At 41.3% G+C, this 22017-nt stretch overlaps 1 protein-coding gene across 2 annotated transcripts in view; it reads right to left on the minus strand.

The window, feature by feature from the left end:
• Positions 1-290: 290 nt before the first annotated feature.
• FIG4 (FIG4 phosphoinositide 5-phosphatase) overlaps positions 291-22017 on the minus strand; it is a 100712-nt gene continuing 78985 nt past the window's right edge. For both annotated transcript variants that reach the window (XM_037159019.2, XM_037159021.2), the window contains one exon: positions 291-642. In XM_037159019.2, the coding sequence (XP_037014914.2) occupies positions 465-642 (178 nt within the window). In that variant the 3' untranslated portion in view covers positions 291-464. The remainder of the gene's footprint in view (positions 643-22017) is intronic.

Below are 22017 nucleotides of genomic sequence, written 5' to 3' on the forward strand. Positions count from 1 at the left end.
CGGGGCTTTCAGCATAATGAATTTTTGATCAAAACACAAAGTGAACATACAAACCATCAGAATAAATAAAAACATGTTAACCGCAAAGAAAAGTAATCTGAGCTCAATTTGCACAAGAGAGGAATTCATTGGTCTGTTTTGTTTCCTGTGCCCCCCCACCCACAGCACCTGGCCCACAGCGGGTGCTCCATAAACTCCTGTTAATTGCTCAGTGTGGCGGTGTCATGCTATACTGACCACATTTCTGAACAAAGTATTTTAAAAATAAAGCAAAGGCAATGACAGCAAAATAGTCAATCATTTCTTTATTACCTAAGATTTATAATTTAAAAAAACCGAAAAGCCTTCAGATGTAAAGGATAAAGGACTGACAGGAAATTAAAATGAAGCAAAGCAGGTTACGACAGCAGAGAACTGACTTTGTTGGTCCCCCTCAGGGCCATCGCAGGCCCACTCTCTACCCTTCACAGGTAGCGGTTTCTGATGTATTCACGGTACACAGAGGTGTCTTCTTTCCCGAGGGGCTGCATGACGCCTTGACTGGCCTGGATGTGGGCCTGGAAGATCTCTGTAGATTTTCTGTCTACTCTTGGAGGCTGGACTTCATAGATATTATCTTGTGAGAAAGCTGAGATGGGTGATCTATAAAGGAGAAGAGAGGACCATGTTAAAGAAAATAAAGTGAAGGACCACAGCTCCCCGCGGTCTCAAAGTGTTTGAGAGCTGCTGACCTTGAACATGCAAACTTAGAAGTAACAAGGGGTTATTGTGGCTGCCTCTGTCCCCTCTTGGCTGGCATCCTCTTCTGCCTGGAGGACAGAGTTGGAGCACCGGCCCCGGAGGCCGTTCCTGAAGCACAGGCTGGGAAGGCCCCCCCTCCGCTCCCAACGCCGTGGGCACACCCGTATGTGTGCCCACATCAGGCCTCCTCACAGGACCGGGGAAACTGTGTTCCTTGGCCACATGGTAGGCACTCAATCATTTTTTTGTGTATATACATTTTCTGTGTCCTACAAATTTCGTGATTTCGTTGATTAGTTGTAAAAGTTAATAGTTTTGTAAAGGAAGATTTAGTAGGAATCAGAAAAATAGAAAGTACTAATGATTCCTATCTCCCAGGCTGGTTCGAGGAATAAATGAGTTTATATGTGTAAAGTGCTCCTTTACTATAGTCCTGGCACACAGTCAGTGCTCAGTCAGTGTGAATCACTGTTCCTGATTATGGGTGTGTATTTCCTTATCTACAATTCTCAAGTCCTAAAAGTTTTAATGACTTTATGTTAGTTTGCTGGCAAAAACTGATCCAACTGAAACTCACTTGGAGGCACATCCTAACATAAACTGACAATTCTCATCCCACTTCACGTGAACAGTAATGTGTTTAATTACCAGGCAAGGCCTCGGATCACACTTGTTACGAGGCATAGGTACCATCGTGGTATGCCAACATTTCCCAAATTCTGAATTCAGAAACACATCTGGCCTCAGGCCTTAAGATGAGGGACTGATTGTGGATCTGTCATAGGCAGCATCCTTCCTTTCTGAGATGATCTGAAAAGCACCCAAGAATCTCTCTATTCAAAAACACCCCCGTTCCCACCTCACTGAGCCTGCTGTAGTGCTTGAAATTGCCATCCACCCCCTAGGGAAGGTGCTGTCTCCAGAAAGCCCGTGTCAAAATGCAGCCTGGTATCTTACACACCCTCTCCTCAAGGAAGGTTGAGCACTACTCGTTATTACATTCTTAGCTGGAGGCAAGTCCTCAAGGGCTGAGTCAACCAAGTCAGGTGTGATGCAGAGTAAGTGTGTGCATAGTGTGGGTGGAAGGTCAAGAAGAGGCCACCGATGAGGGAGGGTGGTAATTTAAAAAGACATTGTGAGGGCTTGGGAGCACAAAAACAACACACCGGACCCCTTAGCCCAGGGCTTGGGAGGGCAGCCCTCCAACGCGGGCACCAAGATGACCAGGGAGAAGATCTGCAGAACCTACTCTGCTGGCTGGCACCGAGATTTGCTCCTGTGCATCTTATCAGTGGAACGAGGAAGACAGCCTGGCTGCCTGGCTGTTTGGATAGCTGGGACCCCTGTAGCTAACCTCAACTGCTTTCACCTCTGCAATGTATTTCAATTCAAATTTGGTATACAGTTTATGAAATACCCTCATTTTTTCAAAGCACTCTGATAATCTCACATCCTCATTTAAGTAAATGAAAACTGAAGGATAAAATGATTTACTCAAAGTTATAAACAAGTAATGCCTCTGCTGAAAGAATCCTGAGACTCTGAATCTCAGCTTGCACTCTTGCCTGGCGGTGGTGCTTTTCTCCCAAACACAAAAGTCACAGTTATTGCAGTGCCTGTGGCTGACACATTATGATGGAGGATAATTAGGATGATTAATACGTGAACTCAATTTTCTCTTACAAAAAACAACACAGCAACTCTGCAGTCATTTACATAATTCAAGGTGAGATGCCAGAATCCTTTAATGGTTGATAATATTCAGATGGAACCATTTTAACCTGACCTTTAAAGAGGAGGCTCTATCAGCGTGTTTAGAGATTGTCATCGAAGTGCTGCCGTAACAATGCCTCCTGAGCTGCACCGGCTATACCCGTCTAGTATCTCCTCCTTCTCAAATCCCTTTCACATGTAATTATCGTGTTTAAATTTCGCACCCATCTCAGAGACAGGGCGCACCAGGATTATGCTCTCTGTTTTGCAGAGGAGACATTTTAAATCAATTTTTAGATGGGGCCAGTGGTTCCTGTCCAGGCTTTGAAGCCAGACCTTTGCCTGGAGCCCTCTGGGCATTCATGACGCCCTCTCTGGCTGCAGTCACACCAGACATCAATGAATGTAGGAAGATATGGTCTCAGAACTAAACCTTAATGCAGCTGAGAAGGGGAAATGCCAAATCACCCAGTCATTGCTTTGTCCCTCAAAGGCTTCCACGGAATACACGACAGGACGGCTGTAGGGGGTGACAGGACCGGGGCCCAGTGACTGCCTGACGATGGAGGGCCGGGACAACTGAGATTGGAGCCACAGGCCGGCCACTGCCATGTAGTGCCTCGGGCTTCGGTCACTCAGAAGTCCTCACCCCTGTTCTCAGTAAATTGCTTCCCTGCCGTGTGGAGCGATGGGAAAGCATTACACACACTCTAACATGAAGTGCCCGACATTCACCTTAAACGGTACAGAACTGAGTGGCAGGTGTGTTCAGGGCTCTGACCCCACCTCACTGCAATTTCAGAACAATGCAGGGAGTCAGGAAATACACCAACTGTCCTCATGTCCTTTTTACTCTTCTAGGTTCAAATTCTGTATTAAGTAACAAAATTGAAATGTTAAAATGTTTATTAATGGATAAAAGAAGAACCCAGAAAAAGGCTTAAGGTAAACCCATAATCAGAATGAGTTCCTTGTAGTCTTAAGGCAGTGGTTGGTTCTCCAAGTGTGGTCCCAGGCCAGCAGCACTAACATCGCCTGCGAACTTGTTAAAAACATAAAAACACAAATTCAGTGGGCCTGCTCCAGACCTACTGACTCAGAAACTCGGAGGCGGGGCGGGGGCTGGGGGGAGGTAGCAAAGGTGTAACAGTCCTCCAGGCGATTTTGATACTTGGTGAAGTTTAAGAATCTTTGGTCGAAGAAGACCAAAATTATTTAAAATAATATATTTGTGGGCAATGAGTAGAACTGAATATTTTAAAGCAAGAACTTTCTTTTTAAATTCTATACTGTCACTAACCACACATGGAGAAGGCATAATTTGACATGTAATTACAAAGATAAGCAGCAATTTTGGATTCATCACACATTTCCTAATGATTCCCCCACTGACTTGCACATATCCAAGGTGAGAGAGGGATGTAAGAACACCCAAGACCCCCCAGGGGCTGCTGGCTGGCATTTCGTCTCTGCCCTGAACAGAGATGGAGGTAAACCCAATACCATTTCCAATTCTACATGAAATTGTCTTTTTTGTTAGCTTAGATGGCATTTGTTTCTGAATAAACAAACAAACAAAAAACCAGTATTTAAACACTAAATGAGGTGGAAATTGTGAGACTATGTTTTATATTCATTCCAGTAGAGTTGGCTTATTACCGTATTTGGTGGGGGAAAAATGAATCCACATTTCTCTTCTGACCATAAACAGAGGGGAGATGACTTTTTTCTAGCTTCTCCTCACAGCACCCAAAGGCATAAGATCTCCTGCCCTGAATTCAAGTGCTAGCTGTAATTCTGGAGATAAAACACTACAATCACAAATTTGCAGTCTCATCTCTCCTTCTTTACAATACCTAGTTCCATCTTTAAGGAGAGCTCTGCACTTCCCCTCAAGGAACATTACGAGCCCTATTTAGAATAACATATTTGACGGCTCACTCCCGGGCTGCTTACCCCGCACTGCTGGTGCACTCGGACTCCGGGAGGGGTGACGCAGCCTTTACTTTAGTCCCCTGCACAGAAGAGCAAGGCTGCGGGAAGAAATCCATTAGACACACCACCTACTGCCACAGAAAATCTGACTGGCGCCCTTTCATGCTCTTTCTTAAACGTGGCATTACGCACTCGGTTAAAATCTGACCAAGTCTGCTGATAACTGTATCTTACACTTGGGTGCTGAACTGATGTTTGAGTCCCTTTTAAAGTTCAATTCCTGAAGTATTTTTCTGACTTATGCCCAGAAAAATATTTAATTGCTCCGACTGAAATATCTCCTGAATTTAGTCATAAAGAATAATTCTTTCCCTTTTTACTCCTGCTAAAAGACATGAGTCTACACACACAAATCTATACACACAGAAAATGCTGAGTCTAATACAGGGCCCTCAACAAAGTCCATTTATTCAGTCTTACTGTTATCCAGAGCTACTGAACATGATAAAAATAGTAAACAAGTCCGACTCTTCAAACCCAAACCTCTCCAAACCCTTTTGACAGCTGCTGTTATAACGGATGATTGGACTGGCCTCCAGTAGAGACACTGCCAGGGAGGTCAGAAATTTCACAGGCAGGTTAAAATTCGTTAAAGCAAAGATGACGATAATGCCAGTCCCTAAGTAAACTACCATTCCAAGGAGCAAAAGGGGTAAGAAGGAAGTAAAGAAAAACACTGGTGCCACTCGAACAGAAAATGTACAACCTTGCAGACGGGGATGCACATAAGGCCGAAGGCTCAGCAACGAGGAATCTCAACTCCTTAGAACAGAGTAAGTTGTCCTCACCTGAGGACATGCTTATTGATTTAGACAGAGGGGAAGGGGGGAGGGAGAGGGAAGGAAACACTGATGTGAGAGTGAAACATCAATCGGCCGCCTCTCACATGCACCCCAACCTGGGCCAAACCTGCAACCTAGGCATGAGCCCTGATCAGGAATCGAACCTTCGACCTTTTGGTGTACGGGATGACCCTCCAACCAATTGAGCCACACCGGCCAGGGCAAACAGAGTAAGTCTTTAAAGATTTTGACAAGACAGTAATATGGCATTCTGGTTCCAGAAAGAGCATGAGGACAGCAAAACTCTCACTGTGTGTGTTCTCAAACACTCGTCTGCCTGCGGACTGGGAGGGAGCCATGTTGACAGAAGGTGTGTGGACGCAGTCTTGCGGAAGTTGAGGGTTTTGTGCCAAAGCCTAAGCAATATCAGTAACTCAAACAATCATTTACAGATAAAAGTATAAGTGACCTTAATATATTTCAAAGAAATGTATGCATTTGTAATTTCCAAGGCTGCTAACCTCTGTCTTTAACTCATTTGCCATCAGATCCTGTAAATGAAAATTTAGTGTGTGAGTATGTGTGCACACACACATAATGGATATATAATACGTATTAATATTTATGCCTCTATACACTAATATCTTACATACATGAATGTATTCTTTTAACAGTGCTGAGGAAGGGGCAGTGTATTTCAATGCTCCCCACAAACTGATGTACTTCAAATGAGTCCACGTGAACTCACTCTGACAATGTCCATTCTATTGTGCAGATACTGAAACAAAAGCATAGTTGATGAGCATCTGGGGTAATGGAACCAATAATTCTAGATGATGTATTATTTACTATTTCTTAGATAGAGTTGGAACACCATGCTTTTAAAAGGTACTATCTATACTTTTATATTTATATATTATACTGATACACACACACACACACACACACACACACACACACACACACACTCTATATACATAAGAGCCTTTGAGGCTGTCATAAGCTTGATAGAGGGGAGAGGGCAGAAGATAGTAGAGCCCTTAGTCATATAGTTCTTCTGTATCTGGCTAATCAGGAGGCGCTTTATGTAGCAGCAGAAGTACAACTTGACTTAAGGATGTTAAAAAAATTGACTGCCTATCAGCTATATATACTTTTCTTGAAGCTAATGGGAGATGGCTAGTGTACCAAAGACCTCACTCCACTATCCAAGCAGGGTGCTTTCCTCCTTCTTGCCTAATGGAATTTGAGCACAGCTAATACCAGTGGCAGCTGTATGTTTCTCATTCTCTCCCTTTCTTTTTTTCCTATTTTTTAAAGATTTTATTTATTCTAGAGAGATGGGGAAGGGAGGGAGAAAGAGAGGGACTGAAACATCAATGTATGGTTGCCTCCAGCACACCCCATACTGGGGATACGGCCTGCAACCCAGGCATGTGCCCTGACTGGGAATCTAACCGGCAATGCTTTGGTTCGCAGGCCTGTGCTCAGTCCACCGAGCTACACCAGCCAGGGCCCCATTCTCTTCCTTTCTGAATGAGTTTTTCTTTCCCTGGTACGATGCCATTGTATGATGAGGGCAGACAGGCAGTCTTTTTGCTTACAGGTCGCTAGACTAGAAATCTCATCTGGACCTGATAAAGATAGCTGCCCAAAACCTTGACATCCTGGACTTTGAGCAGAATGCAGTAGCTTAGTGGGGGGTGGGGGTGGGGAGTAGAGGAGAGGGTATGAATGGATTCTACTTACAGCAAGAGAAGTATGCTTGGATAACTGGACAGCTAGAGGGGCAGAATGTGACAAATAATAGATTAGATTTCTCAATACCCACTTGAACTCCTCTCCTAGTGTGCAGAGGCTCAAAAAAAAACCCCCCAAAACAACAAAAAACCTGGACTCCCTTGCAATTTGGGTTCAAAATGTGATTTCAGCTCTACCCACCACTTGTACTACAGAAGACTAAGATTTGGAACTGAGTCATATGTGAAGAAGCAAGATGTACAGTATCTGTTCTGAAGACTGTGGCAAAGGTGACATGTCCCTGAGTTGGCCACTGCAGTGGCAGCTTCCTGATGGGGGCTGAGGTGGCTGGTTTGGCAGCTAGCAGCTGCTATGAGAGCTTCCTGATCAAGGCAGATGCAGCAGCCACTCTGACAGTTTGCCATATGATTTTGAGAGTTGTTCCTGGAAGCTTGGTCTATAGCCTGTTTCTCTGGCCCTCCAGTGATTCTGAACCTCACCTGAAATCTTATAATAAATTACTGTCCATTTAATCCACCTCGAGTGGATTATTTTTTCTACAACTGACCTCTGATCACCACAGCCAGCCAATGAGCAAGCATATCCAGCTCAGCTCTCTCTGGCTTTACCTGGGAGCAGGCAGGCAGGCTCCCAGGTGACCCCCACCCCTAGATGGCTCTAGTGGGTAGGGGCTAGTTCCAGCAACTGGGCACATGTATGTTTGTTGCCCACGGAGGTAGAAGAGATAGTCAACAGCAAGTGCATATACCAGTAGCAGTGGTAGTACTTCAATGCTTAATGTCTTAGCCATAGTCATTAATATTTTTATTGGTCCAGATACAACAGAATGACAGTGGTTTTACATTCTCTCTGAGACCTGTAAAATAAAAATGTTATTTGTGTTTCTAAAAGAAGTTTTGGTTTTAGAGAAATAAAGCAGAGTGACTTTTGGACTTGGAATAGGTAAAATGCTTCCAATTTAGTGTGCAATTTATAAACTTTATGGTTTCCCTCCCATCTGCAGAGCATATTATCTTGTTATAAAATGAAATGCAGTTTTTCTCTGTTCCAGCTGTGTTTTCATTGCAAACACCGGGGGAGTGGCGGACAGTGTTTGGCTGTGTTGTTTTGTAGGTTACAACTTGGACATTTCGGCCGTTGTTTAATGAGAGAACACTGGCTCTGGGCTGCTGGCCATGGGGCCTGGTTATCCCACACAGCACTGGGTCTGTTCTGCTGGTAAAGGACAGGGTGACATCAAGGACATAACAGCTGCTCTCAAAGGGCAAAGAATGAACTGCAGTGCTCAGAATCATCCTTTCCCCCTGCCTGTGCACAGGCCCCAGCTCTCTCTCAACCACCACACACTTAACACGGTGACCTTGAGAGTAACAGGTGTCTTCTCCTCAGTTACCTACAACAGCAGCAGCAAGGGCCTGTCAGTCCTGGAGACTCCGACCAATGGGTTACAGTAATGGTCATTTCTGCCACGTGAAAGTGACGACACCCTACTTACCGGTACCAGTATACTCTTCAGGCCCATTCAGGTATTTGTACAAAGGAACTTCCCAGATGGCGTACAAACGACTACCATTGAGTTCACTATGTCACATCATCACATCTATCGTAAACTTCATCTCTTTTCTCATAAACCTTTTATGTTAAAGCCACTTTAGATGTATGGAATTATGTGCAGAGTAGAGAAAGATCCCGCGTATCACACACCCAGTTTCCTTCACTGTTAACATCTTCCATTAGCTGCATGGGATATTTATTGCAATTAAACAGCTGATACTGACACACTATTATTAACTGAAGTCCATACTTAGTTTTGACCTAATGCCCTTTTTCTGTTCCAGGATCCCATCCAGGATGCATGACATTTAGTCAGCATGTCCCCTTAGGTTCCTCTTGGCGGTGACAGTAGACTTGCCTTGTTTTCAGTGACCCTGATAGTTCTGAAGAGTACTTAATGTGCATCTTCTCAGAGCTGGCCTTTCTTTTTTTTAACTAACAATAAGAATCAGAGAGAACCGTCTTTCAAAAAAAAGGATCAGTAGGATCATGAGCCTTTAAAACAAAATCCAACTGTTCTGAGTTTCAGAAAGACTGTGGCTTCATCTCAATGTCTGGAGTGACGGAGTGCTGGGTGTGCTGCTGAGGGGACTTCTGAGGTTAACTCAGGGGGCAGGGGTTCCCCGATCTGCCTGATCATTATATTCCAATAGTGATTTTGTAACGCACACATTGTCAGGCCTTAGGCCAGGTGTAATGGATTAGAATCTCTAGTAGTAGGGTCCAGAATTCTGTATTTTGTATCCCTTTAAAAATAAAATAATAATGCTAATTTTGCTTTTAGTATGAAAAGTTATAAAGAAAACATGGCCCATGGTATATTATTAATATAAATGAAGGTATAAAGGTAAAAACTTTAAAGAATAACCTAAAGTCCAAGCTGAAAAGGAATACCTCTCCATATAATCTATTAACAATTTTTTAGAGCACCGACTGCTCTCTGTTTTTATTACTGTTTTTGTTTGCTTTGGGATTTGTATTTCAAGAAGCCTCATAAGACACTCTGGCATAATGGGAAATGTGGAACCCACTACTACAGAAGAAATTCTCAAATCAGCCGTGCAGAAGCAGCATGTCCCTTCTTCACTGCCGATGTCCACTGTAACATCATAAAGCCCTGCTCCTCTCCTTCCTTCGTTAAGTAAAGCTGTTAAGTGGGGCGGAGCAAGGAGAGAGGCTGTGACAGCATGTGGGGAGTCAAAGCCCAAGTGGGGTGAGGAGGGCAAGCCAACAGAGGACGGATCGAGGTGGGGAGTTAAAGGTCGTGGGGTGAGGAGGACATCTGTGTGGGGTGCAGCCTGAGGAGGTAAGTTGGAGCCTGAGCAAGGAGAGGCGGGTGCGGGTGCCGTGTGGAGAGGTGGCCCACGGCAGTGGATGGGTGTCCATGAGGGTGGGTGACTCTGCCATGCAGTCAGAGCCTGGGCGGGGGCAGCCATGTTTGGGAAAGGGTACATGTACTAGTGACGGGAGGCTGGGTTATGTGTGTGAGAATTAACCAGGCAAACAGAGTGAGCCAAGTAACAGGAGCCCAGCTTCTCACTGCTGGAGAAGGAAGCGCTAATACGGAAAGAGAAAGACAGAAACAACGTTGGGTTCCCTGCAATTAGAGGTGTCAGCGTGAACTTACGGATTCACATGTCTGCATTTGCCTATATTTATTTATACTTTTATAGATACTTACTTTATACAATATATAAAATATATTGTATATATTTTATAGTACATATATAGTACATACTTACATAAAGTATGTACTATATATAATATATAAAGTATGTACTTATAACATAACATATAAAATACATACTACATACTTATATATACATACATGCATGTATACACTTACAGATAACAGGTCTGCATAAATTTACATATAGATATGTACATAAATGTGCATATGTCCTATGAATGGGCCTGGGAACAGCAATACCCCAGTGGCAAGAGGCCTGCCTAGTGACCGGATCTTAACTTTAATACCATTTTCCACTAAAAAGAACCAGGGATCCTTAGAAAAATGACTGATTTGGGGGCTAGGGCAAGCAAAAGAACATGATGAGATTAGAACATCTTGTGCCAGAAATCAAGTAAGTGCTCAAAAAAAAAATGACAAGGACATGTCTTAAGAACAGCAGTCAGATTAAAGGGACATTTGTGAAACTAGGGACAATTTGAACATCAAAATAAATAACGATAGCAACAAGTTATTCCCCGATGAATAAAACAGGAAACCAAGGTCTCAAACTGAGAAAAATAAATTAATTTAAAAATTCAAAAAATAAAAATAAAAAAAAGAGCCACCACACCGTGGAAAAGCCCAACAGATAGCCCTGTAATCAAGAGATCATTAGTAATGGGATGAACTGGAACTGCGTCACCTGGTAGGATGCAATGAAAGGAAGCCATCGTCACTTCTATGATATTCCTGCCTGCAATCAGCATGTACCTTAAGCTAACAGACCTTTATCACGTCACAGTTTCTGGGGGTCAGGAATCGGAGAGTGGCTTAGCTGGGTGGTTCTGGTTCAAAGTCTCTCACAAAGTCAAAGTTAAGCTGTCTGCCGGGGCAACAGTCAACTCAAGGTTTAATTGGGGATGAAGAATCCACTCCTAAGCTCACTCAGCGTGGCTAGCAGGCCTGTTTCTTGCTGGCTGTTTGCCAGAGGCTTCAGTTCTTTGCCATTTGGGCCTACCCACGGGGCTGCTCACAGCATGAAGCACGCTTCCCCCAGAGCAAGCAATCCAAGAGACCACTTTTATAACCTGATCGTTTCTGCGATATGCTCTTGGTCACCAAAATCCACTCGAGTACAATGTAGGAAGACATTGCAAAGGGTGTGACTAACAGGAGGTGGGGCCAATCGGAAGGCTGGCTACCTCGCTGCCGAAGATTCAAAACCTGAAGGTGATCGCGGCAAACCCAACTTGAGGGCCATTCTACAGAATAATGGGCCTGGCTTTTTCGAAGTGCCATGGTCATGAACATCAAGGAGCACTGGGGAGCTGTTCCTGAATGAAGGAGACTACAGACACATGACAACTAAATGCAAAGTGAGGTGTCTGATTAGAGCATTTGGGGATTAAATATATTATTAAAATGATGGGCAAAAACTTGAATGAGGTTTTGGTGGTTTCATGGGAAGATTAGCTGGTAGCAATGTATCGATGCTAATTTTCCGATTTTACTGGCTGCATTGTGATTTTGTAGGGGAATGCTCTTATTTATAGGTAATACCTACTCAAGTGCTAGGGAAAGACAGGGCATGAGGTCTGCAACTTCCTCTCAAGTGGTTGGGGGAGAGGAATGTTTTTATTCTGTAATTACAGCTTTTAGATCATTTTGAGATGGTTTCCAAGTTAAAAATGTATACAAGTTATAAAGACCTATGAGAGAAAATGAAAATCGTCTAAGTTAAAGTAGAAAATCTGAATCCCGTTAGGTAAAATTATACAACACTGCTGCTCTGTAGGTAAAAATATATATGCATATTGATAATTTCCTGTGGTTCAACTTATTACTGAAAATCTCAACAAACCAATCAACATCAAAGGTAATGAAATTATGGATTTCAATAAAAATGTAAAACATTTCTCTTTGTGCAGAACCCCCAGCATCTGTGGCATCTGTAGCCACCTTGCCATCAGCACGGAGAAGCTGCTATGGTAACTCACACCTTAGAAACAATGTCTTCCTGTCATATTCCTCTTTAGACGCAGTCCTATCTCTCTGCACCCCTTTGCAGCATTTTTTTAAAGAATGATTTCTGTTCCCCATGTCCTTTTAACAACTTCCCATCTTGTCCTGAATTCACTCCAAATGGGCTTGCAAAGTTAGTCCATCGACATTTTCTCATCAAGGCCATCAATAACCTTCCCGTTGATTTTTCTATATTTCTGGCCTCTGTAAAACCACACCTCTCTTGAGTTTCTTATTACCTTCTTGGCTTACTTCTTTGCCCCCTACAAGTCATCCTCCAGAAAGCACCCTGTCATCTTTTAGAGCCATGAGCCAGAGCATCCTACCCTTTACTGAAAACCTCCACTGTCTTCCCACTGGACACAGTAACAGCCTGCCTATGCCTTATTCCATCCATAGCACGTTCCTCTGGACCTCTCGTTTAGCCTTCTGCTTGCTCCGAAAATATGCCAAGCTGGTTCCCACCCTGGTCTTTTGTGCACGTCCTCTCTGCCTTCCCCAGTCGTCTCTGGCCAGATGCCTCCTTTTCATTTAGGGCTCAGCTTAAATGTTAGCTCATCAAGGAGACTATCCCTCAAAGCCTAATCTAAAACAAATCATTCCTTCCCATCACCCAGGTTTGTGTTCTCTGGGGCATTTATTCAAACGTGAAATTGTCCTATTTATTAGTTCAATGTTTGTCTGCTTACTCCAGAACATAAATCCCCTGAGGCACTTTGTCAGGCTTGTTCTTTACCGTATCTCCAAAGTCTCATATAGTGGGTACTTAATAAATATTTGGTGAATAAGTGAATCACGTACTTCTTGGTGCTAATGATTCCAACCATCAGATGCCCCAAGGCTGTGAGAATGACAATTACAGAATTTTAGAGATGACCTTCCTTCCGAATCATCTTGTCCAACCTCAGATCAAATGAAGAAACTGTCCACTGCATTGCTGACAGGTTATCCAGCCTCTGCTTTCATAGTCTCAGCAATGGGAGAACTCGTAACTTTTAACTACTGGAATGGATACATGTCACTGTTGATACCTCCACTTACAAGAAAGATTCTTCTCTTCGGTGGCCCTAAATCTTCCTCCCTCTGTGTTCCACTTATTGGTCCCCAAAGTAACTTAAAAAGGACCTGCTTCGCAGAGCCTGTTGCTTGAGGGACTGATCACATGACTTCTAATTCTCTTTCCAGCTATCCCAACACTTCATGTGACATAAAAAATTAATCAACAATTCACAGGAGAAAGGTCTCCAAAATTTTAGCAGCTTAGTTTTATAAAACAAAACCTTTCTAATCATTTTATCTAAAAAATAAAGCATAAGAGTACCCTTGGGTATTCAGAGAACATGGTCTCATTTCTCTGGCTGCCTTTCCGTTCTCCTAACAGCCTGCTTCTCCACGTCACACTCCTGCTGACACCGAGGTGACTGCAACAGTCATGGACGGCCAGGCCCACAAGCATCTTTCCCAAAGACAAGGGCTTACCTTTTTCAGAATGTATTTGTAAGTTTATGTTCTCACTTCAAATAAATTTTAAGTTTTAATAAGATGAGAGAGAACTCTCATGATGTAACTGTTTGCTAATAAGCTTTGTGGCAAGGGCTCTTTGCTGAGAGCATTGAACAGTTAACTCTACAAGTAAAGAAACGGTGTGGACCTTACTTCCCTTTGGACTTTCAATGTGCGCATAGTACCTGAGGAACAGCATCTGTTGTGGTGAAACAGGTGGCATTCTCGTGCAGGTCTGCATCCTTCCCCGTGACTTCCTCCACAACAGAGTAAGCACTGTATAAACAGTACTGAATGAAACGGTAGGTGGGTGAATAAAGGAACCAATGAGCCAGAGGATGTCATAACCAGCACTCTAGCCCAAGCCCTCATTTTACAGAAGAGGGAGCACGGGAAGGACGGGGAAGGAACAGACAGTCTCAGACGTGGGGCCAGACCCAGGGCTCCCAGTTCGCAAGACCGGGGTTCTTTCCACAGATACATACTGCCTCTTTTATTGGGCCCCTTCGCAAATGAACTGCCATTTAACTGGGTAAGTCTAAAGAATTTTTGTTTTGTTTTGTTTTTCAATAACTAAGTCATTGTGAATGACTTCTTCACATCCCTGTGTCCCAAAACAATGAATTTAAGCCAATTGCAGCCCATGGCCCTTGGCAGTGACAAGGTTAGGGATTGGCATGTGACCCAAGCCTGGCCACTGAGTCGATGAGAAGACGGCTGGGCAGGGTTTGGGGCTCTTTACTCCTAAAGAGAAGATGCAGGGAAAACGTTCCTTTTCTCCCATAGGCACAACCATGTCTGAATGCAGTCCCTGGACCTCCTGGAGCTACCCTGCTGGCAGTGTAAAGATAGGACAGAAATGGAGAGAAACCGAGCGCTTGAATGATCCTACGAAGTTCCAGAATCAACCAGCTCTGGAACCTGCTCTTCATGCAATGTCTCAGTGAAGCCAAAACTGTCCACTGTCTTATAGATCATACCAGTTGAGTCAGATATTCTGTTATTTGGAGCAGAAATTATCTTAAGAGGTTCAAAAAAGTTTTTGATTGAAACCTTACAGAATAATAGCTGCTTCTTTAATTCCTTAAAAGACACTAAAAATAAACAAACATTTATTCAACCCGTCAGGAGTATCATTCTGCTGGCACAGACTACCTAAGGCTGCACCGCAGTAATGCCTTGGTTGCCTCAGCACTGCATCCTGACACAAATGGTCAAATATTCTATGCCTTTTTAGCCTTAGGACACTTTATATTCTTAAAAATATTACTGAGGATCCTAGTAAGCTTTGGCATATATGGGGTTGTATCTACTGAAATTTACTGCATTAGAAATTTACTGCAAAGAAAAAGAAAAGACTCCTGGGTGATTGCAAGAGGAAAGCAGGGTCGGAGGGAGGTAGGAAAGGGTAAAGGGGATAAATGGTGATAGAAGGAGACTTGACTTGGGGTGTTAAACACACAATACAATATACAGATGTAAATCTGAAACCTATGTAATTTTATTAACCAATGTCAACCCAATAAACTCAATTGAAAATAAAATAGCAAAAAAAACGTATTAACTCATTTAAAAATAACAGTAATAGCCCCGGCTGATGTGGCTCAGTGGATTGAGTGCCAACCCTCAAACCCAAAGGTTGCAGGTTCAAACCTCACTCAGGGCACATGCCTAGGTTTCGGGTCAGGTCCCCAGTAGGGGGCACACGAGAGGCAAACACACAGTGATGTTTCTTTCTTTCTCTTACTCTCTCCCTTCCCCTCTCTAAAAATAAATAAATAAAATCTTAAAAATAAAACAAAAATAACAATAATAAACCCAATAAATATTAACATAAATACTATAATTTAATGAAAAATAACTATATTTTCTAAAACAAAAGAAAATTAGCAAAAAAGGTAGCAATACTTTACATGTGTGCAAATCTCTTCAATGCCTGATTTAATAGAAGACAACTGGCTCTGGCCAGTGTGACTTGGGTGGTTGGAGCGAGGTCCCATACACCAAGGGTTGCCGGTTTGATCCCCAGTTGGGGAGCCTATGAGAGGCAACCAACCAGTTGATGTTTCTCTCTCACATTCATGTTTCTTCCTCTCTCTCCCCCTTTCTCTCTCACCAAAAGCAATGAAAAAATGTCCTTGGGTGAGGATAAAAAACAAAACAAAAACAAAAAAAGAAAAAAACTGAATTCTCAAATCTGTTCTGAAACCATCATGACATGTTTTGGTTGAAGTACATGAGTTAAGTCTGACCTCATAGAGATAAGTAGTTGTAAAAGGAAGAAGTATATTAATACCCTTTCTACATAACTGTGAATATTTTTTGATACTACACCAAAACCTGACATTTTTCTTAAAGATAAGTTGCAATGTCAAATCTGAAACCATACTAATGAATTTTTCATATGCTTTTATTTTTAACATTAAAAATATGTTTATTGATTTTAGAGAGAAAGGAAGGGAGGGAGGGAAGGAAAAAAGGAGAGAGGGAGAGAGAGAAAGAGAGAGTTACCAATGTGAGAGAGAAACATCGATGAGTTGCCTCCCATGTGTGACCCACCTGCAGAGTAAACCCGCAACCTATGTATGTGCCCTGGCCAGGAATGGAAACCCCCAAATTTTGGTGTATGGGATGACAGTCCAACCAACTGATCCAAACCAGCAAGGGCCATATGCTTTTATCTTAAAATCCACTGGCCCACCTTGCACTTGGGATGGGTTTTCTTACCCGTAGATAACTTTAAAACAGCATGCATTGGTCAGTTGGACGATATTGATTCATGGACTTATGAAGCTCTTCCAAATGGTAACACATTTCATTATATAATATTTTAAAAATCATATTTATTAAGATTGTTACCAATCTCATCAGAAAAATAGTCAAGTATTGTCTAATTTTCTGATTTTGGCTTTCATCGTTAACAAAAACTCTCAACTGTTTCTCTTGAAATAAAAGGCTTACTTTGTTCAGTTTTGAGAGAGTTTCTGCCAAATACCTAAGTCTGATAAACCACAGCTTGTCCGTCATCGTTACTGCAACTAGTGTTCTGTGAAAACAGTGATGAGTTTGGCTGACAACTTAGACAATCGAGCAACTGCTTTTCATTGAGACGGCCACCATATGTTGATATTCAATAAAAGTGCTTTATGTATATTCTCTGCTTTATCACAATGGACTCTAAAAAGACATGAGAGAAATCTTTTATCAAGGGTTGACAATTTTTCCTGCTTCATCAAGGACTTGGGTGTAAGGGGCTGTCCTGCCTCCCTTCCCCCCTTCTCTCTCCCTCCTTAAGTCTGCAACAGTGTAGAAAACGGCTGCCCAGGGGAACGGCTGCAACCTCCAGGAGTTCACAGACCATATTTTGAAATTCACTGCCTTATGTGTATCTTTGTCCTTTTCTTCCTTTGGTGACAACCTGCTGGATGTCACTACTGGTTACTATCCGTGCGCCTGTGGGAGGCTCCCCCACTTTTAGCTGCCCCCAATACTTGGATGGGATGGGGCAATTCCAGCTGCCTGGCTCAGGATAGCATGTTATTGGGCTTCGTGTTTCAGTCCCAAAGAAATGAATTTGAATCCTAGCTTTATCACGTATTGGTTTTGTTACTCTGAATGAGCTGCTGACCTTCTCCAGGCCTTATTTTCTCAGAAAAATATCAGAGGACTGAATCCAATGATCCCTAGGCATTTTCCAGTCTTGGATTTCATGGTCCTACTATACCTGAACACATGCTAAGACATTTTGAGAATGTCATCTTGTCCCTCCCCCCACAAGTCTGATTGTACCTTTATATCTCTAGAAGCTATTATAGACAGGCTTTGGGAAAAGAGATGTATATGAAAAATTCAGATAACTGCAATTGATTTTCTCATCAAGAGACTGTTGAAAAATAGCCAGGATTCCAGATTTTTAAAAAAAAATTAAAGGCTAAAATGAAATAAAAAATTTAAACTAGTAAACGAATTCAATTTAATTATATTATGTATATGACCAATAACTGATTCCATTACAGCATGAGAAAATCTAAGAGTGGTATTATCTACTGTGTTAAAACTGTTCAAAACTAGTAAAAGCAAAATTTTGGGGCAAGTAAGAATAATAATGAGTAGAAAACCAAGTGTGGGACAGAGTTACTGGTCTGCAAAACTTCAAATATAATTCAATTTAGAGTTCTCCAAAAGATAACTAAAATGACATTTTAGATCCTTTTCTATCTGCTAAATATTTACTGATGCTTCTGAGATTATTAGAATGTTTTCTCATAGCTCTATTCTATTATTAAAATTAAATGTATCTGAACATACTGTGTTTAGCCAATTTACTTTCCTGTTTTCTAACCACACGATTAAGGAAATGCCAATTGAGCTATTCATCTTTGAAACAAGCCTAACATTTTCAAAGAAGTGTTACTTTGATGTACAATGCTTAAAAAGCACTGACTGACTTTATTTTGACATTAAGTAATGAGCTTCTAACAATTATAAACAGTAAAACAAAATGGTTTTAAAAACCAGGACAGTCTTAGTCTCTTTCTTTTAAATAAGAGCAGGATACATTTTATTCAGATATTTGGGGGCTTAATTGTGTTTCGGTGACATCATTCATACAGAATGGAAACCCTGACCCTTTACTAACCGATGTAAACCACCTTACAAAGAGTGTTTTGCAAGCTAATGGGAAGTGGGTTTGAGAGAAGATTTTTTTAAATGTAAAAATTTTCATTCTTTGCAACTGATATCAAACTGCCATAATTTTTCTAATCATAAGATTTTAAAAGTAAATTACATATAAAAACCCCACAAAACTTTTAGAATGTCATATATGTGTAAACAGCAGGCAAATGAAAATCAGAAAATCATGGTTTAATTCTAGGTATGTACATCAAGCGACCCCAAGAGCTTGTTACGTGTGGGGGACATTCTTTGGAAGCGCTGTAGCAATCTGGAAGCAGCAGGGAACCGGAACTCAGAAAATCATGGAGTTAGATGGAGACATAGGTCATTCCCCACGGCAACCCCCCTCACAAGAAGACCAGCTAGCAACTATCCATAGACAATGTATCACTGTGGGCATCCCAGAACCCTTCACCCACAGAGACAGAGAAGGGCAGCATTAGCAGAGTAAGACGAATGGCAACACTCTCCTCCCTGGACTCTCACAGCATTGAACTGAGGGTCCCCTGGGCTTATAGTTTCTATAGTGGGAGCTGGGGCAAAGAGCCCAAGGTGGTTATCCAGCTCCCTCAGCCCTGCAGGGTACTCCCCAGGAGGCCCAGTTGGGTCTTGCCTCACAAGGATCACTGGGGAAATCTGAGGGTCCTGACCACAGAAAATCAGAAACACTGGAGAAGGCAGGGCTTACAGTAACCAGCACTCAGATTTGGGAAGACTCCATTCCGCCTTGCAGCAACAGCTGAAAACAGATCCCTGCCACAGGTTCTTTCCAGCTGCAGAGCTAAGCCTGTGGCCCTATCTGGCCAGGGAGCTTGGTGAAAAGTAGAGATAAAAGGATTCTAATTAATATTGCAAAAACACATGAATGTGTAAATTTCACTGGTAATAGTAAATATATAGTCAAAGTCAGATTCTCTAATATTATAATTGCAGTGTATAATTCACTTGCAACTCTAGTTTAAAAGTTAAAAAAAAAAACCCCAAACACTAAAAAATAACCATATAGCCCTGGCTGGTGTGGCTTGGTTGGTTGGAGCATTGTCCCGTAAACTGAAGGGTCATGGGTTTGATGCCCAGTTAGGGCATGTGCTTGGCTCTGGGTTAAGTTGCCTCAGGTGCATGCAAGAGTACTAATCGATGTTTCTCACACTGATGTTTCTCTCCCTTGCTCTCTCCCTCCTTTCCTCTCTCCCTAAGGTCAATGAACATGCCATTGGGTAAGGATTAAAAAAAATAATAATAATAACTACATGGTTATACTATAACCATATAGTATAAAAATATGTGAATAGTATTTTCAGTAACCTACAATACAAGGGGGAACTATAAAAATATAAAGTTTTTGGATGTTACTAAAGGTATTATCATGTTAAAATAGGATGTTAGAAATACAAGATATTTTATGTAAGCCTGAAGGTAATCACAAATAACCTGCAGTACATGCACAAAAGTTCATGATAAAGGAGTCAAAGTGCAATGCCACAAAAAGTCATCAAACTACAGAGGAAGACAGCAAGAGAAGAAGCAGGGAATAAAGGAGCCACAAAACAGCAATGAACAAAGTAGCAACAGGAAGTCCTCACTTATTAATAATTTCTTTACACATAAATGGATTAGATTCTCCAATGAAAACACAGAGTGACTGACCAGAGTGGAAAACCAGAACCAAAGATGCTATGTTGCCTACAACAAATTAATTTTACCTTTAAGGACACACACACACTGACAGTGAAGGGACTGAGAGAAGTCATTATAAGCAATTGATAACCAAAGGAAAGTAGGGGTAGCTATACTTATATCAGACAAAAATGGTCAAAGAACAAAGTCATTATATAATGAGAAAAACGTCAATCCACCAAGAAGAAATGACAATTGTAAATATTTATGCACCCAATATCAGAGCACCTACATGTATAAAGCAAACACTGACACTGGAAGTAAAGGGAGAAATTCACTGTAACACGGTAACAGTTGGCGACTTTAATAGCTCACTCTCAACAATGGATAGACAGATCATCCAGAGAGACATCCACTAACAAAACAGAAGACTCGAGCAACGCTAGAGACCACACAAACCTAACAGACACATACAGGACATTCCATCCAACAGCAGAAGAATGCACATTCTTTTTAAGCACACATGGAGCATTTTCAAGAATAGATCATATTTAGGCTATAAAACAAGTATCAACAAATTCAAGAATACTGAAATCATACCAAGTGTCTTTTCCAACCACAAAGGAAGGAAACTAGAAATTAATAATAGGATGAAAGCTGGAAAATTCACAAACACATATTAATTAAACAACATACTCTTGAACAATGAATGGATCAAAGAAAAAATTAAATGAGAAGTAAAAAGAATCTTAAGACAAATGAGAATAGAAACACAACATAACAAAACTTATGAGATGCAGCAAATTCAGTTTTAACTGGGAAGTTTATAGAGATAACACTCATTGAGAAAAAAAGAAAGATCTCAAATAAACAACCTAAGCTTACATCTCAAGAAAATAAAAAAAGAACAGACAAAGCTAAGAGTTAGCAAAAGAAAAAATAATAATAAAGATTAAAGCAGAAATAATGAAATAAAAAAATTAAAAAATAACAAAAACATTAATAAGCCAAAGGTTGGTTCTTTGAAAAGATATAAAATATAGATAAACTTTTAGCTAGACTAAGTAGGAGAAATACACAGAGAACCCAATTCAATAAAATTATAAAGAGGAGATGTTACAATTGATACCACAGATATACAAAGATCGTAAGAGACAACAACAAACAACTATACATCAACAAACTAGACAAAATAGAAGAACTGGATCAGTAGGTAAAAACATAACCGACCAAGGCTGAATCAGAAAGAAATAGAAATAAAACTAAACAGACTACTAAGGAATAAGGAGATTTAATCAAAATAATAATATTAATAATAATAATACTACTAAAACCTCCCAACAAAGAAAAGCTGAGGACCAGATGGTTTCGCTGATAATTCTAACACAGATTTAAAGGAGAACACAAATCTTTCCCAAACTCTTCATAAAAATCATTTTATGACACCAGCATTATCCTGATACCAAAACCAGGTAAGGACATTCATTACAAGAAAAGAAAAGTACAGGTCAATATCCTCAATAAATATATATGCAAAAATTCTCGACAAAATACTAGCAAGCCAAAATGAACAGAACATTAAAGGGATCATACTCCATAATTAATTGGCATTCATCCCCAGGATGCAAAGATGGTTCAACGTACACAAATCAATAAATGTGACACATCACAGTAGAATGAGAGATAAAAATCAGGACCATCTCAATAGATTCACAAATGCATTTGACAAAAGTCAACATCCAATCATGGTAAACACTCTCAACAAATTGTGTAGAGAAGAAATGTAACAACATAATAGAATCCAAATATGACAAGCCCATAGCTAACATCATACTTAATGGTGAAAGGTTAAAAGCTTTTTGTCTAAGATCAGGGACAATACAAGGGTGCTCATTCTCACCACTACTATTCAACATGCTACTGGAAGCTGTAGCCAGAGCAATCAGGTGAGAAAAAGAGGTCCATTTCAGAAAGGATGAA

Source organism: Artibeus jamaicensis, unplaced genomic scaffold (assembly GCF_021234435.1).
Source record: "Artibeus jamaicensis isolate MK-2021 breed Jamaican fruit bat unplaced genomic scaffold, CSHL_Jam_final contig_387, whole genome shotgun sequence".
NCBI lineage: Eukaryota > Metazoa > Chordata > Mammalia > Chiroptera > Phyllostomidae > Artibeus > Artibeus jamaicensis.